Source organism: Tachyglossus aculeatus, chromosome 5, assembly GCF_015852505.1.
Source record: "Tachyglossus aculeatus isolate mTacAcu1 chromosome 5, mTacAcu1.pri, whole genome shotgun sequence".
NCBI classification, from domain to species: domain Eukaryota; kingdom Metazoa; phylum Chordata; class Mammalia; order Monotremata; family Tachyglossidae; genus Tachyglossus; species Tachyglossus aculeatus.
Window position 1 is genome coordinate 87166320 of NC_052070.1, and position 15425 is coordinate 87181744.

At 47.5% G+C, this 15425-nt stretch overlaps 1 protein-coding gene across 1 annotated transcript in view; it reads left to right on the top strand.

Annotated features, from left to right (window-relative positions):
- PIWIL2 (piwi like RNA-mediated gene silencing 2) overlaps window positions 1-15425 on the top strand; it is a 46192-nt gene that overhangs the window by 18235 nt on the left and 12532 nt on the right. Inside the window, exons 11-19 of the mRNA XM_038746698.1 lie at window positions 1251-1335; window positions 2959-3048; window positions 7310-7450; window positions 8897-9010; window positions 10274-10462; window positions 11796-11897; window positions 12483-12599; window positions 12795-12883; window positions 14747-14852. Of these exons, the coding sequence (XP_038602626.1) occupies window positions 1251-1335; window positions 2959-3048; window positions 7310-7450; window positions 8897-9010; window positions 10274-10462; window positions 11796-11897; window positions 12483-12599; window positions 12795-12883; window positions 14747-14852 (1033 nt within the window). The remainder of the gene's footprint in view (window positions 1-1250; window positions 1336-2958; window positions 3049-7309; window positions 7451-8896; window positions 9011-10273; window positions 10463-11795; window positions 11898-12482; window positions 12600-12794; window positions 12884-14746; window positions 14853-15425) is intronic.

The window sequence follows — 15425 nt, forward strand, 5'->3', positions numbered from 1 at the left end:
AAGTGAAGTGACTTGACCAAGGTCACACAGCAGAGCCAGGATTAGAACCCAGATCCTCTGACTCCCAGGCATGGGCTCTTTCCACTAGACTCTGCTGCTTCCAGTATGTCTTTATTACCTTGAGCTGTCAGCCTGGTGGCTGTAGGTCTCCTCCCTGAGGTCTTTCCATTCATTCATTCATTCATTCAGTCAGTCAGTCAGTCATATTTATTGAGCGCTTATTGTGTGCAGAGCACTGTACTAAGCGCTTGGGAAGTACAAGTTGGCAACATATAGAGACAGACCCTACCCAACAGCGGGTTCACAGTCTAGAAGGGGGAGACAAACAACTAAGCAAAACATATTAACAAAATAGAATAAATAGAATAAATATGTACAAGTAAAATAAATAGAGTAATAGAGTAATAAATATGTACAAACATATATACATATATGCAGGTGTATATATATGTACGTGAGACTATATATATCCCAGACTAAGCCCCTCCTTTCCTCTTCTCCCACTCACTTCTGAGTCACCCTGACTTGCTCTCTTGGTTCTTCCCCACTCCCAGCCCCACAGCACGTATGTACATATCTGTAATAGTAATAATAATAATAATAATGGTATTTGTTAAGCGCTTACTATGTGCAAAGCACTGTTCTAAGCGCTGGGGAGATTATGAGGTGATCAGGTTGTCCCATGGGGGGGCTCACAGTTTCAATCCCCATTTTACAGATGAGGTAACTGAGGCACAGAGAAATTAAGTGACTTGCCCAAAGTCACACAGCTGACAGTTGGTGGAGCCGGGATTTGAACCCATGACGCCTGACTCCAAAGCCCGTGCTCTTTCCACTGAGCCACGCTGCTTCTGTGTAGTGTATTTATTTGTATTGACGTCCATCTCCACCCCACCCCAGACTGTAAACTCATTGTGGGCGGGGAATGTATCTTTTTTTTTTTGTTGTGTTGTACCCTCCCAAGTGCTTAGTGCAGTGCTCTGCACACAGTAAGCGCTCAATAACTACGACTGAATGAATGAATTGAATTTTTCTCCAGGTTGTTAAATTAGTGCAACTGAAAGGAAGTTATATAGAGGTTCGATCCTCCTTTTCCCAGTTATTAGTACATCGTGGTCCATTTCTGTTGCTAAGCATCAAAGGGTTTCATACCACCGTGCTGGGTACGATACTCAGGAGACCGTTGCTATCGCTTTCCCGGCGCTAGCGCCTCTTTTGAAAACTCCTTTCCTTCCCGTGTCTTGCTCCAGCAAAAACTACGGGATCACAGTCAAGGATGAGGAGCAGCCCCTGTTGATCCACAGAGCCACCGGGAAGCGGAATGTCCCCGGGAAGGTGAGCGGGTTGCGTTGCCGGTGTGCAGGTCTGTAGGTCCGTGCTGGCTTCATGGCAACTCTCGGCCTGGGTTGGCTCTCGAAGAACCGTGGGTTTTTCTATTGCCACAGGGAGCAGTCCAGAAATCATCAATCGTATTTATTGAGCGCTTACTATGTGCAGAGCACTGTACCAAGCGCTTGGGAAGTACAAATTGGCAACATATAGAGACAGTCCCTACCCAACAGTGGGCTCACAACCGGATGCTATTTTACATGTCAGATTGAGGCCCTTTTCCTTTGAAAGGCCCAACATTTTAGTCAGTCAGTCAATCAATCGTATTTATTGAGCGCTTACTGTGTGCAGAGCACTGTACTAAGCACTTGGGAAGTACAAGTTGGCAACATATAGAGACAGTCCCTATCCAACAGTGGGCTCAGTCTAAAAGGGGGAGACAGGGAACAAAACCGAACATGCTAATAAAATAAAATAAATAGAATAGATATGTACAAGTAAAATAAACAAATAAATAGAGTAATAAATCTGTACAAACATATATACAGGTGCTGTGGGGAAGGGAAGGAGGTAAGATGGCGGGATGGAGGGGGGACGAGGGGGAGAGAGACGTGACTTCTGTTGTGAACGTTCGTGAGTGAAGGTAACTAGCAACACAAGATTAGGTCAAATGGAAGACATTCCTGAAAGTGAGTGTTTAAACATCAGGTGGTCTCACCGTGGAGGTTGTGCAGTCTTCTTCTGCTGAAGTTTGGTTGTCTTACGGCCCCCGTGAAGTGCTCACTATGTGTTAAATTTGGTTCTAAGCGCTGGGGTAAGTACAAGTTAATTAGGTCAGACACAGCCCCAGTCCCTCAGGGGGGTAATGGTTTTAAGTAGAAGGGAGAACAGGTAATGAATCCCCATTTTACAGTTGAGGAAACTGAGGCGCAGGGAAGTTAAGTAACTTGCCCAAGGTCCTTTAGCAAGCAGTCGGCAGAGCTGGGATTAGAACCCAGTCCTCTGACACCCAGTTCCCACTAGGCCACGCCGCTTCTTTAGGAAAGATATCTCTCTCTCTACCAACTTTCAAAAGGCACCACACCTGAACACCAGAATGCTGAAGCTAGCCGGGGGATGGCCAGCCAGGCTCCTGGACGCCCAAAGGGATATGAGTCTCTCAGTCAATCAATCGATCAATCGTATTTATTGAGCGCTTACTGAGTGCAGAGCACTGGACTAAGTGCTTGGGAAGTACAAGTTGGCAACATATAGAGACGGTCCCTACCCAAGAGCGGGCTCTCAGTTCTTTCTCACCTGCCGCCTCCTCTCCCGACCGTTTCAGCGATTCTCTCCCAGTATATATAGACAGTTTAAGAAAATTCGATTCCCCTGACATAGCGAGAAACAATCACAAGATATACCTGAGATTCAAGTGCTGCGATATCCAATTGGATTTTACATCTCCATGGCACAGACACACTGCCTTCAATCACTGATCAGTCATTGAGCATTCAGTACAGTACTATGCACAGAATACATGCTCAATAATAAATACCATTGACTGAGGGGAACGGTAATGTGTCCTGTCGAGTTTTCTCCTCCGCCCCCCCTGCATCTTCTTCACTCTTCCTGTTTTTCTTCCTCCAGCCGCTGTTGACAGAGATCCTGCTCCTGCCGGAGCTGTCGTTCATGACCGGGATCCCAGAGAAAATGAGGAAGGACTTCCAAGCCATGAAGGTAGGAATTGTGCCGTGCTTGGCCCCTACGTTACCATCGGTGGCAAGGAGCGGGAAGCAGCTACATTCAGGAACTACTACTTATGAACTACTATCAATCAATCGATCATATTTATTGAGCGCTTACTATGTGCAGAGCACTGTACTAAGCGCTTGGGAAGTACAAATTGGCAACATATAGAGACAGTCCCTACCCGACATTGGGCTCACAGTCTAAAAGGGGGAGACAGAGGAAAAAAAAACCCAAACATACTAACAAAATAAAATAAATAGAATAGATATGTACAAATAAATAAATAAATAAATAGAATAATAAATATGTACAAACATATATACATATATACAGTTCATACAGTCAACTACTAGTTCATAAACTACTACTTGCAGTTACTAGTTAGGAGTTTGAACACTTCTCTCTGGCCCTGTGTTTCCCCTCAGAAAGCTGAAGGATAATCCTTGACCATGCTCCCTTTCCACCTTCCCCTATCATGACAGGAATGCAAAAGATCAAGGGTAAGAAGAGGCTTGAGTTTCTTGGAGAAAAATGCTAGAGAAATAGGACGATTATGTGATTAAAAAAAAAAACCTACCAAAAAAAGCTTGCCCTCTCTGAAAAAGGAGCGTTTTCAAGTAACTGTTATCTGGTCCATGATTTATAGATAGCAGCTTTTCAGAGCCCTGAGAATTCTGACTTTTCTCGGAGGCTTTGGTCTATTCCCCCTCTAGGCTGTAAGCTCATTGTGGGCAGGGAATGTGTCTGTTCTACTGTAACCCCCCCCCAAGTGCTTGGTACAGTGCTCGGCACACAGTAAGCGCTCAATTAATACAATTGACTGACTGACTGAAGGTCTTGGGTGACTAATGTGGAAAAAGATGGGTGGCAGAGGGAAATAATAATGGCATTTATTAAGCGCTTACTATGTGCAAAGCACTGTTCTAAGCGCTGGAAATCGATTGGTGCTATTTATTGAGTGCTTATTGTGTGCAGAACTCTGTACTAACACGTGGGAGAGTACAATATAACAGAGTTCGTAGACAGGTTTACTGCCCGTAAGGAGCCTATGGTGAACCTGCTCTCCTCCCCTGCCTCCAGGAAACAGAGTTGGGTGCCACGGCCTTGTGGATGGAGACCAATCAATCAATCAATCAATCGTATTTATTGAGCGCTTACTGTGTGCAGAGCACTGTACTAAGCGCTTGGGAAGTACAAGCTGGCAACATATAGAGACAGTCCCTACCCAACAGTGGGCTCACAAGTCTAGAAGGGGGGACCTTCAGTTAATCAATCAATCAGTTGTATTTATTCATTCATTCATTCATTCAATCGTATTTATTGAGCACTTACAATGTGCAGAGCACTATACCAAGCATTTGGAGGAGTACAATACAAGACAATTAGCAGACATGAAGCGGAGCCTCCATGCAGACAGCTCCACTTACCACGAGCGGCCACCCTTCGGTTCTAGGGGACCAGTCAATCAATCAGTCAATCAGTCATATTTATTGAGCGCTTACTGTGTGCAGAGCACTGTACTAAGCGCTTGGGAAGTCCAAGTTGGCAACATAGAGAGACGGTCCCTACCCAACAGCGGGCTCACAGTGGAAAGAGCCCGGCTCCAAAGACGTGAAGCCCACTGACGTGGGCGGAGACCACATATCCACTTTGCAGCATGCTGGACCCCTGCCCACATGCTCACTCACTGCGCTCCGGGCCCAGCGAGAACACGATTGGCAGGAACGAGAGCGAGGGGGGCACCGTGCAAGCCACTGTTGGTGTGATCAATTCCTCCACGCGGCAGGTTCTTGGTCCGCAAATGTCGGGACTGAGGATCATCCAACGTTCCCGATGGGAGGCTCCATCTGAGGGACGAGACAGGCATTTTTGGCGGGGGCAGTCGGCCCCCTTTAATCTGTGGAATTAATGTCTCTGAGTAGGAGGGTGGAGTCCGACATCCAGTGTGGGGGAAAAGGGATCGTCCTGGCACCTCTTCTTCAGTTCCACTTGGCAGCTGCCATACCAGAGGCCAAGCCAAAGTGTGTGGGTTAGCAGCAGAAAGCTGGCCATTTCAGCCGTTTAGCCGCACCAGGGTGCCAGACCTGAATGAGAGCCTGAGAGCAGTTTGGGCATTGTTGTCCTGTATTCATTCATTCATTCAATCGTATTTATTGAGCGCTTACTGTGTGCAGAGCACTGGACTAAGCTCTTGGGAAGTACAAGTCGGCAGCATATCAAGACGGTCCCTACCCAGCTACGGGCTCACAGTCTAGAAGGGGGAGACAGATGACAGACGACAGAACCAAACACGTGGACAGGTGTCAAGTCATCAAAATAAGTAGAGTTAAAGCTAGATGCACATCATAGAATAGTAAATATGTACAAGTAAAATAAATAGAGGAATAAATCTGTACAAACATATATACAGGTGCTGTGGGGAGGGGAAGCAGGTAGGGTGGGGGGATGGGGAGGAGGAGAGGTACTGTTTCAAGCGCTTAGTACAGTGGTCTGCACACAGTGAGGGCTCAATAAATACGATTGACTGACTGAGTTGCCCATCAAAGAAGTAATCACTACTTCCTTCTCCTCACTGACTTTCCTTGTAGATCTGCAACAGCAGCAGAAAGGGGGAGCTGAGCTGGAGGAAGGGACAGTGGGGAGGAGTCACCTAAGGCTAAATACTTTTTAAAAAAAATTTTATGGTATTTCTTAAGCGCTTACTGTGTGCTAGGCACTGTCCTAAGTGATGGGGCATATACAAGACAATCGGGTTGGTCACAGCCCATCTCCCATACGGGGCTCACAGTCTTAACTCCCATTTTACAGAGGAGGTAACTGAGGCCCAAGTTAAGTTAAGTGACTGGCCCAAGGTCACACAGACAACTGGTGGAGCTGGGATTAGAACCCAGGTCCTCACTCCCAGGCCCAAGCTTTTTCCACTAGGACATGCTGCTTCTTAATTGCTTATTTGCACTTAGAGACCCTCAATCTATGAGCTCCCACTGCTACAGGCTTTGGGAATATTTTGAGAGATTCGGCCCATAGAATTAAAAAGAAGGAGAGAGATTCCCAGCCCTCCTCTAAAAAGCATCACAGGTGAAACTTTGCAAAGTCCTGCCACTTGCCTGTTCCCCTTCTCTGTCAGTGCTGTATCCCAGTCCCTGGGTGGGTATTATTTCACTGGTAGCCCGCAGCACTTGGGTTGGGGGGTGACGGACACCTCAGAAGGGTGACCAGTGCATTCCGCGATTCCGTCAAGGTGCAGCTTGATTTTTCAACCACGTTGAGAGCCCCTACCACCCTATATCCTGCTCCAGGGCTTCTCTCTTTCGAGCTTTCTTACAGTGGACAGACCTCCTGGCAAAATGGAGGAACCTACTGTTTAACTGCCTTGAAAGTAATAAGATTCATCCCATTCCATCCCAACTAAGTGTGTAGTACAGTGCTGTGCACACGGTAGATGCTCAGTAAATACCCCTGATTGACTGATCCCAACCGCTTATAACAGTTTCCACCGAGTGTCTTGCACCTTCTGAAAACTCCTCCATACTCCTCCTCTAGACTGTAAACTCCTTGTGGGCAGGGATCGTGTCTCCCCAACTCTATCGTATTGTGCTTTCCCAAGCGCTTCTTTCAGTGCTCCACACACAGTAAGGACTCAATAAATACCCCATCAATTGATTGATTGATGTGAACCCCATCACACAGATATTTTCGGTCGTCATATGCCTCGTATTGGATTTGTTGATTTTTATGGAGAGAAATGGAAGGAGTTTGGTTTAGAATCCCAGTATAAGACAGGGTTTACAACAAGGTGGGGTTGGCACATTCAGTTTTTCAGTCGTTAAATGGGAATAATTCATCTCTGATGCAGTGAACTCTTCAGCTAAACAGCTTAACCCAGGTGGAATCTTAGAAGAGCTTTAGTTTCGGGGCTGGGAACGTGGGGTGAGGTGTGTGTGTGTGTCTTTAAATGAATTTATGTGGACTTTTTTTAATTAAAAAAAATTTAGAACTAAATTTTAGTGAGAAAAGGTCTGCCTCTGCTTATCTCTTCGGGAAGGTGAGGGTGGAGGAAGTCAAGTAAAATGTACTTGAAGTTGCTTGGAAATGGGGCAGCATCAATTCCAACGAGCATTTTCATCTGTGATTTTTGTGGGTTCGGCGTTCATAATATGCCAGTCTTTTAAAAGTGGAAGGCTCATCTAGCCCTAGATTAGTTAGGACACCAGCATGACTCCTCGTTCATTTTCTTTACTCCATTTAGGACATGACCCAGCAGATCAACCTCAGCCCTAAACAGCACCATATTTCACTGCAAGTCCTGCTGCAAAGAATCACCCAAAACGAGGCCGCAACCCACGAACTGACACGCTGGGGCCTGCGCCTAGATAAAGATATATATAAGGCAAGTAGAAGGATGGTGGAAGTGGGGAAATAGGCTTGGAAACTGTGGTATAATGCTGTGTATGCTACCTTTGAAGCTGTGTAAATGTTGTTTTTCCCTTTGTCATGTTCCCCTTCATTTCATTTCCTGATGACTTTGACAGAGTTTCCCCAGCCCCAGGCCGGCGATATTCAGTTGTCAGCCAGTAGGTCCCAATTTGGCATCTGATTTATGTGGGCCTTAAGATTTTTTTATATAAATATACCCCTCTCCCAATTCCTCTCCATTCCACTTTCCCTCACCCCACTCCTCCCCACACACACCTTGTCACACCCCACGTTCTTTGATTCTCCTGCTATTTTCAGACCCTTGCTCTTTCTTCCCCAAGACATTGCTGGGTTCCTTTCAGTGTCCCCTCAGGCCGTTACTCCTTTCCTTGCATTATTACCTCAGGGATCAAAGCTTGAAGAAAATCTAATAATAGTAATGATGATGGCATTTATTAAGCGCTTACTATGTGCAGAGCACTGTTCTAAGCGCTGGGGAGGTGACAAGGTGATCAGGTTGTCCCACGGGGGGCTCACAGTCTTAATCCCCATTTTACAGATGAGGGAACTGAGGCCCAGAGAAGTGAAGTGCCCAAAGTCACACAGCTGACAGTTGGTGGAGCCGGGATTTGAACCCATGATCTCGGACTCCAAAGCCCGGACTCTTTTCCACTGAGCCACGCTGCCTAAGAAACTCTTGCCATTTCTCTTTTGCTTATTTTCCCCCCTTTCAATGTATTTTCTTCACAGAGTTTTTCTTTCTCCTAAATCTTCAGTAGAGCTGGGCTACATCATCAGCTTTTGTCTTCTGTGTCGTTAGTGGTAACTGAACCATATTGGCAAAGGTGTAGTGGAGGGTGTTTGTGTATATGGGGTCCTTTGCCGTCTTTCCCCCGCTTCCACCCAAAGATCACAGATGATCTCTGGGGACACAATGGGGCAGCATTGGGGGCGTTCACTTCTTACCATCAGCTGGGGGTGCCCACCACCTATTACGGTGTCACCCAAGAGTATGGCATTCCCTTGGCACAGCTGGACTCCGAGATAGAAGTTGGCTCGTCCCCATTAGTTGCCTGGAACCAAGCATTATCTGATCCAAATGACCTGATTTTCCAAACCACACTGTTGAAGACCTCCCTCAGCCTTGGAATACCCCCTAGAGATTCTTCCTGCATTTCCTGCCCAAATGGGCACAATTTTTCTCCGTCTCCGCGTTGACGTGAACTGTTAACTACATTGTTTCCCTGACCCCTGACACCTATACTTTCCCCGAGATGGCATTACTCAACATACGAGTGAGGGCAAATCCTGGCAGTCGAGCGATGTGATAAGGTCACACCACCCCTGGAAAATAGAGGGCTGTGGTCTTAGGGGATCAAAGGCGTGATTTTCTCTCCCGGGTTTTTAATTCGGTCTTTAGACAGAAGGGCGACTTCTCCCAGTGGAAAGAATCAACCTGCAGAGGTCTTCGTTTATCCCATCCCAAGATTTAAACTGGACCAAGGAGATAACGAGAGAAGCGTCCATCTCGACCGTAAGTGGTTATTTAGCAGTCACGAAAATGCCGCGATCCCTCCAGGTGGGCGGAGAAACCGCAAGAGGATTCTAATTCCTCCTTTTTATGACAAGGGACATCTACCCAAAGTGTGTGGGGTCAGCGATCGCAGTAATTCAAGCGCTTAGTACAGTGCTCTGCACACAGTAAGTGCTCAATAAATACGATTGAATGAACGAATGAAGTGGAGTCAGCTAGTCTGGGAAAGGGGATGATTCCTGTTTGTCATCTGTGAGTTAGCAACAGGTTTGTTTAATAATAGACTCGATTTACATTAGCAGATTTTGGGCACATCATCAGGAGAAGGAATTCTCTGGAGAAGACAGTAATGCTAGGAAAAGTCTGGGGAAGACGTGGATGAGGCAGACCAGCAGCCAGATGGCTAGAGACCATAACAACGATAATAGAAGAACCATTAGAAGGGTTACGGATTATGGCAGAAAACAGGATGTTCTGGAGGAAATAATAATAATAATTATTATGGTAGCTGTTAAGCGCTTTTTACGTGCCAGGCACTGTACTAAGCTCTGAAAATATGTCCATGGAGTCGCTGTGAATCGGAAACGAATCGACGGCACTTGATAAGAATAACAGACTGGTTAAGTTTTAAATTAAGCAGGGTAATATTATGGTATTTATTAAGTGCTTACTATGTGCCAAGCACTCTTCTGAGCACTGGGGTAGAGACAAATTAATCAGATTGGACACAGTCCCTGTCCCACATGGGACTCACAGTCTTAATCCTTCATTTTACAGATGAGGTAACTGAGGCACAGAGAAGTGACTTGCCCAAGGTCACACAGCAGACACATGGTGGTGGAGGCAGGATTAGAACTCAGGTCCTTTTGACTCTCAGCCTGATCTTTATCCACTAAGGCATCCTGCTTCACCAAAGCGGGGGCAAATGGGAAGTATATTCTTGGGAAGGGACCATGGGACCCTGGGGCTGAAAGGGTAGCTCAAAACAGTCGGTTTGGAGCAGTCCGGCATCGGTGGGGTCTGTCTATTATGGGGCCGGGGTGAGTGGCTCTGTTGTCCTAAAAGAACTGTGACTGTATTATACATTATTTATTTATATAAATGTCTGTCTCCTGTTCTAGACTGTAAGCTTGCTGTGGGCAGGGAACGTGTCTACCAACTCCCTCCTCTCCGAAGCACTTTGTACAGTGCTCTGCCCACAGTAAGCGCTCAGTATATACCGCCGGCGACGGTGGTGATGATGATGATGATGACTGTCCGCAGGTCCCCTTGCATTTCTGGACACTGTTTTACCCTAAACGAGTAGTGGATCAAGCTCGCGAGCTGGTCAGCATGTTAGAGAAAGTCTCCGGCCCCCTTGGCATGCAGATGAGCCCCCCTGCCTGGATAGAGCTGAAGGATGAACGGACTGAGACCTACGTCCGGACCATCAAATCCATGCTGGGAGTTGAGGTGAGTAGGTTGGGTCAATCTGAGTAAATTCAGGAAAGCTGGGCAAGAGAACCGGCTTTCCCACACTTGATGGGCGGGATGAAGTTACCAATCCTCCAGAAGCTGGCCGCCGCTCGGGGGAGGGAGTCACACGAAGGATCGTGGTGCTAGGTCCCGGCCCGTTAACCATCCTTTCCCACTGAGCATCTCGAGTTGTCCTCTTGGATTTTCCCTTTTGTCCCTTTCCTTGGGGTCTCCTGACCTCAGTGCATGTCATCCCGTTCTTGCAGGGGGTGTCATTGCACGTCTGGCTCTTAGTCTGGGTTGTAGAAGCAGCGTTTTTGTGCCGGGATCCACCCTGTTAATGTTCAGTTTCCAGCTCCTTGGACCCGAGTGTCTCTACCCGGCCTGGTCGAGGATTTATATTCCAGTCGCCCTGGTGCCAGGCTTGATGATGATGATATTTGTTAAGCACTTCCTATGTGCCACAAGCACCGTTCTAAGCGCTGGGATAGATACAAGGTGATCAGGTTGTCCCATTTGGGGCTCACAATTCTCATCCCCGTTTTCCAGATGAGGTAACTGGGACCCAGAGAAGTGAAGTGACTTGCCCACGGTCACACAGCAGGCAAGTGGCGGAGCTGGGATTAGAACCCGTGACCTCTGACCCCCAAGCCCGGGCTCTTTCCACTGAGCCACGCTGCTTCTCCGTCTTGACTTCTTCTACTTCTTGACAGAGTCCCCGTCAACTGAGGGCTCTGACAGTCATCTGGGTTCAGTGGGGTTGGGCGGGTCGGAGCAATTAACAGCTCAGCAATTCAGCTCGCCAATTTGTGTCTGTTTCTAAACAGTGGGAAGGGGGTTGGGTTTGGGACAGAGGGAGAGAGAGGTTTCCAGAAGTGGCTGACATGCTAAGTAAGGAGCCAACCCTGGAATTCTCTAGAAGGTTGCAGTCACACGCCTTTTCTGCGGCACTCTCGATGACAAGTTTTGTGTCACGGCAATTTCTGATGCCCCACGGAGACTAGTCTCATATAAAGACCCTTTATAGAATAGGAGCATGTTTGCCTAAGCTGGTCCTTCTGCTATCCCTTAGAATAGCAGCTTGGAACTGTTTTTTGTTTGATTTTTTTTTTTTAATCTTGGGAAAATTCACTGAACTAAGCTGATACGCCTTTTGGATGAGTGTTTCCTTGGAAACTAAAATGCTCTTTTCCCCAGTTGCGGCATTTCTCTGGTCAGTAAATTCTAACTCAGTAAGGTGTGGTCGCCTTGACATGGCAGAGGCGGGAACCCGTCCTGTCCAGATCCAGCCCCCCAAGTAAGCCTGACTTGTCTGTTCTGCTTCCTGAAGGGGAAGGTGCAGATGGTGGTTTGCATCATAACTGGCTCAAGGGACGACCTCTATGGAGCCATCAAAAAGTTATGTTGTGTGCAGAAACCGGTACCCTCACAGGTGAGCTGGGATCGGGACGCATGCAACCCGTTCGAACTCCTCGGAATGGAGGAAGAGGCCACAGGGGTCCGAGCAGGGCTCGAAAAGTTTTGTCAGAAGGCAGCTACGTCTGGGCACCTCAGGGACTACGACTCTCCATTTCGTTGTCCCAAATGTAACATTTGCAACAGATTCACAGATTTATTTTCTGTGCCTAGCATCTCGAGCCCTTTATTCATCCCCCAGCACTTACGTACATATCTGTAATTATTTATATTAATGTCTGTCACCCCACCACACACACTATAAACTCGTTGTGGCCAGGGAAAGTGTCTGTTTATCATTATAGTGTACTCTCCCAAGTGCTTAGGACAGTGCTCTGCACGCAGTAAGCCCTCAATAAATATGATTGAAGGAATAAACGAAGCCCTTATTGGGCTTACTTTGAGGGAGGAAGGCGAATTCTTTCTGCTGGGATTATTTACCCCAGAGTATTTCCCCTATCCTAGTATATAAAACCAAGTCAATCACATAGAGATCTGTTCCCATTTCCAGAATAAGTTGGTAGCCCGCTTTCCCGGTTCTCTTTTGGTCCCTTCTTCGCAGGTCATTAATGCCCGAACCCTAGTCCAACCTACCAAGCTCAGGAGTGTGGCTCAGAAAATCCTGCTGCAGATTAACTGCAAATTAGGGGGAGAGCTCTGGAGCCTGGACATTCCGCTGGTGAGTGGGCTGAGACCATCCCCGCCGCCCCTTTCCTATCCCACTTGTGTTTTCCCTCCCCAAGCTCGACATGGTCTCTTCCGCTGCCCTTTGTGGGGAGTAAAATCCAGGGAAGGGACCTGCCCCGCCTTGACAGTCTTCCCTGGGCCTTTTTTTGAGGGGAGGAAGTGCTAAACTATCTTACTTCTTTCATAGAAACAACTGATGGTGATTGGGATGGATGTTTACCATGACCCCAGAAAGGGCATGCGTTCTGTGGTTGGCTTTGTCGCGAGCGTCAATCCGTAAGTGCTCCCGGTCCCCTGGTCCCACTCTGTCTTTTCACTCGATTTCCCAATGCCGTCTCCCTGGAAACCCACACATACCTTAGGGACACTCATTCCCTAAGGTAATGTGGCGGTTGGTATTCTGCTGCTATTTAAGGCGGGACCCTCATCTGTTACGGTTCAGGGTTTCTTTCCCAGACCCAACAGTCCAAACAGTTTCCAAACATGATTTGGAGATCGGGTAGCATATTTTTGAGTCCGTCGCGTGGGGCTCTCTCCAAGTCGTCGGCAGCCGGGAATTGGAAGGTTGAGTTGTACTCCTAGGACTGAGAGCGTCGTGAACAGTCAGTCTGTCAGTTAGAACAACGGATTCGGTCAATCGATAGGATTTATGGAGTGCAGAACGTGGTACTGAGCAATTGGAAGAGCACAGTAGGGGTCGTAGACACAATCCCTGCCCTCGAGGAGCTTACAGTTCAGCAGGGGAGACCGACCTCAAAACAGAGACGTTTGGAAGAAGAAATGTGGGTATATAGGTGAGTCAGAGCTTAAGTAATAGGCTGTTTACAAAAGTGCTACAGGTGTGGGGAGCATACAAGTGCGTGGAAGGCGCTGAATGTTGGGCTGTTAATTGTGGAGATAAAAATAGGGGAGAGGAGAAATTAATTAGGGAAGACTTCCCAGAAAAGATGAGGTTTCAGAAGGGCTTTGAAGATGGGAAGAGCTGTGATCGGGTGGCTGTAAAGGGGGAGCTAGTTCCCGGCTGGAGAAAGGATGTGAGGAAGGGCTCAGAGGTGGGCAAGACACATGGAGTAAGTTAGCTTGACGGGCATGAAAGATAGCGCGTGGTGGGAGAAGAGGATGGATAAGCACAGGGGTGAGACCTGCTCGAGCGACTTAAAACTCAAAGCAAGAGTTTCCGTTTGTTGTGGTGAGCAGTGGGTAACCACTGGAGGTTTCTGAGGAGAGGCGCAGAAAAACAATCTGGGCAGCAGGATGAAATATGGGCTGAAGAGGGGAAAGACTGGAGGCAGGGAGACCAGTGAGGAGGCTGATAAAATAATAAGACTGGCAAACGGCAAGTGGAAGTGTAGTGGGAGAAAAATCAACCAAGCTTTAGCACCAGACTGAATGTGGAATTTGAAAAAGAGGGTGGAGTCAAGGATGATGTGAGCCTCAAAGGTGGGAAGGATAGTGGTTTCGTCAACTTCGATGGGAAAACTAGATAGAGGAGAGGATTGGGGCGGTAAGAAGAGAGATTCGGTTTTAGACCTGTTGAGCTTGAAGTGTTAGCTGGGCTTGGAGATGTTCTGGAGGCAAGAGGAAATGTGAGATTTGGTGGTGGAGATGGTTAGCTAGCGAGGCTAGCGAGGTAGATTTGGGAAGTCATCTGCGTAGAGGTTCAAGCCAGGAAAGAGGTTGAGCTCCCTGAGAGAGGGCCTGTAAAGTGGATGGAAGAGGGGACCCAGGAAAGAGCCTGGAAGGGTTAGTCAATCAATCAATCAAGTAATCAATCGTATTTAATGAGCACTTAGGGTGTGCAGAACGCTGTACTAAATGGTGGGGAAAGTTCGGCACAATGGAGTTGGTACACGCAATCCCTGCCCATCATCGTATCATCTACAGGATGCCCACAGAGAGATGAGATCAAGGAACAGTGAATAGGTGGTCATTAGAGGAGGGGAGTGTGGGGGCTAGATTTAAGTAGGAGATGAGTGAGGTAAGGGGGTGAACTGATGGAATGCCTAAAAGTCAATGGTAAGGAGTTTCTGTTTGATGCGGAGATAGATGGGCAACAGTTGGAGATTTTTCAGGACCAGTCATCAAAGTTGGAATGTGTGTGCTCCCATTTCATTTCCTCTATCTTTCTCCCCTTCACAGGTCCTTCACCAAGTGGTATTCCAGGGTGGTATTCCAGATGCCGCATCAGGAGATCGTGGACAGTCTGAAACTGTGTCTGTTGGGAGCTTTGCAGAAGTTTTACGAGGTGAGGGGACTAGGAACTCTCTAGTTGGAAGATGTCTGTGAACTCCTCATGCATCCTCCATAAATTCCGACAGGAAATCTGATTTGATGACAAGAGTCTCAGGTGGAAGGTGTTTCACCTTTTCAACGAGCTCAAAGTCCGGCAGTCGCTGCTGAACAAGCAGCATAAAACCAGATGCTTCCACACCTCTGCTGGAACTCTGCTCCGCTCCTCGAGCCGGTGATACCCTCCAACTCACTTTCCTTATCTGGGGATCTGGGAGGGGAATTTCAGCAATCAAAGGGATTCCTGAATTTCTCTGACTCCTGAACATCCTTATCTTTGCTGGCTCCCTACTTCTCCTCTCCCTCGGAGTCTTCCCTGAACAGGAACTCTAGGAATTCTTGCTCCAAGACATGTCTGGCCGTGGGGTTTGGCACTTAGTTCTCATTAAGCTAATAATTGCGTCTTGGCCCTGAAGGCGAGAGAGCGCATCTTGGCCAAAACTTGAAAAAGCAGTGTGGCTTAGTGGATAGAGCACTGGTCCGGGAATCAGAAGGACCTGGATTCTGATCTTGGGCTCCACTACTTGTC